The 1,549-nt window shown below is 47.2% G+C and overlaps 1 protein-coding gene across 1 annotated transcript in view; it reads left to right on the forward strand.

Moving 5' to 3' along the window:
• Positions 1–880, forward strand: part of LOC104523042 (inositol 1,4,5-trisphosphate receptor type 1-like) — a gene marked incomplete at its 3' end in the record, with an annotated part of 165,575 nt that extends 164,695 nt beyond the window's left edge. Inside the window, 1 exon segment of the mRNA XM_029084380.1 lies at positions 680–880. Within this exon segment, the coding sequence (XP_028940213.1) occupies positions 680–880 (201 nt within the window).
• Positions 881–1,549: the final 669 nt, after the last annotated feature.

Consider the following 1,549-nt stretch of genomic DNA (forward strand, 5'->3'; position numbering starts at 1 on the left):
AGTCTATCTGTGAGCTTCTATATACATATTAATAAAACTGAGCACGTGTCCACTGAACCTCCTGGCTGCAACTTAAACATGGAATATTAGAGAATTTGTATGCCTGAATGAAACTTTATTGTAACTTAATCTCACACATTTTAACCTGAAACAACCAGTCAGAATATGATTTTTTTTTCCTTTTTTCTCTTTCATTAAAATGAAAGTATTTCAACTATAAAATTATTTCCAGGTTGAACGTGGTTCCTTTTATCAGAAAGCACAGCCAAACATTGCTTGACCAAAAAAAAAAAAACAAGCTTTATTGGCAGAAAATCTTCAACAAACACAAATTAAAAGACTGTAAGATGGCAACAGATTTTCAGTGCTGGCAAATGGTTGTCCAGACGTGAAATCCGGGCTGGTTTAGTGCCCAGTGTTCATGTTACACTGAAGTGTATCTGTAAGAGAAACGGCTGGAGGGAGTGAGTTAATTTTCAGTAGTTAGATCTGAAGAGGCTCATTGCCTCTAGCAGGCAATTCTGCAGAATTTCCAGTAAGATGCAAATGAAAATAACTACAGAGCTTGTGTATCTGAGGAATGTCCCCGCGTGGCGTGGAAGATCTGTCTGCACTCAGCCACTCGGCTGCAGGTTTTCATTTGGGAAATGCTAATTGTGAACTCGTCTGTGATTCTCAGGAGAGAAACCTGGACTGGTTCCCCCGGATGCGGGCCATGTCGCTTGTGAGCAGCGACTCGGAAGGAGAGCAGAACGAGCTGAGGAACCTGCAGGAGAAGTTGGAGTCCACCATGAAGCTTGTGAGCAACCTCTCTGGCCAGCTGTCAGAGCTTAAAGATCAGGTAAGGGAGAGGCGGCTGCGAACGTGCAGCCACGCACCGGTACGGGCAGGACAAAGGTCCTGTGAGCCTGTAGGACAGAGTGGTTGGTGCTTTACAGCTCCCTGGCGTCTGCAAACCCAGGGGAGAACTCTCCTCAAGTAACTCGTGTTTAGGAAAGAAGTGAACAAACAAAATGTCCTTCCAAAGCCCCGTGCCCCAGCTGACCTGCCCGGCAGTGCTGACCGAGCCGGGGTGCTCAGAGTGGCCACCTCCAAAAAGGGACAACTTGCACCAAAAAAATAAAAAAAAGAGATCTGAGGTGAACTGAACTCCGTCATCGCTGGTGCAGGGAGCCTGGGTGTTTGTGTTGGTGGTGTTTTGGTTTTAACCCTCGGACCTTAGCACAAGCCTGTAAGTCAGAGGGTGTGATATTGATAGAAGTTGCTGCAGGGACCTCAAAACCCACTGAGAAACTGGAGAAGTGCTGGTGTGGTTAGCTTGCACTGGTCTCCTCCGTGCTACCGCTGCGCTGCTGATGCACAGAGACCTTGGCTGCTGTCACGCCTGAGACTGCAGCTCAGACAGACCCACAAATGCTTTGCATCGCAGCGTGTGTGGCTGCTCTTTAACACAGCAACGCTGCATAGATCTCTGATTTTTTGGTGCAGCAATTTTTCTGAGGACTTGTGTTAACTGTTGGCTTGGCTGGGGCTTGAGGGAATCGTGGGG

This window comes from Antrostomus carolinensis, unplaced genomic scaffold, assembly GCF_000700745.2.
Source record: "Antrostomus carolinensis isolate BGI_N321 unplaced genomic scaffold, ASM70074v2 scaffold21193, whole genome shotgun sequence".
NCBI lineage: Eukaryota > Metazoa > Chordata > Aves > Caprimulgiformes > Caprimulgidae > Antrostomus > Antrostomus carolinensis.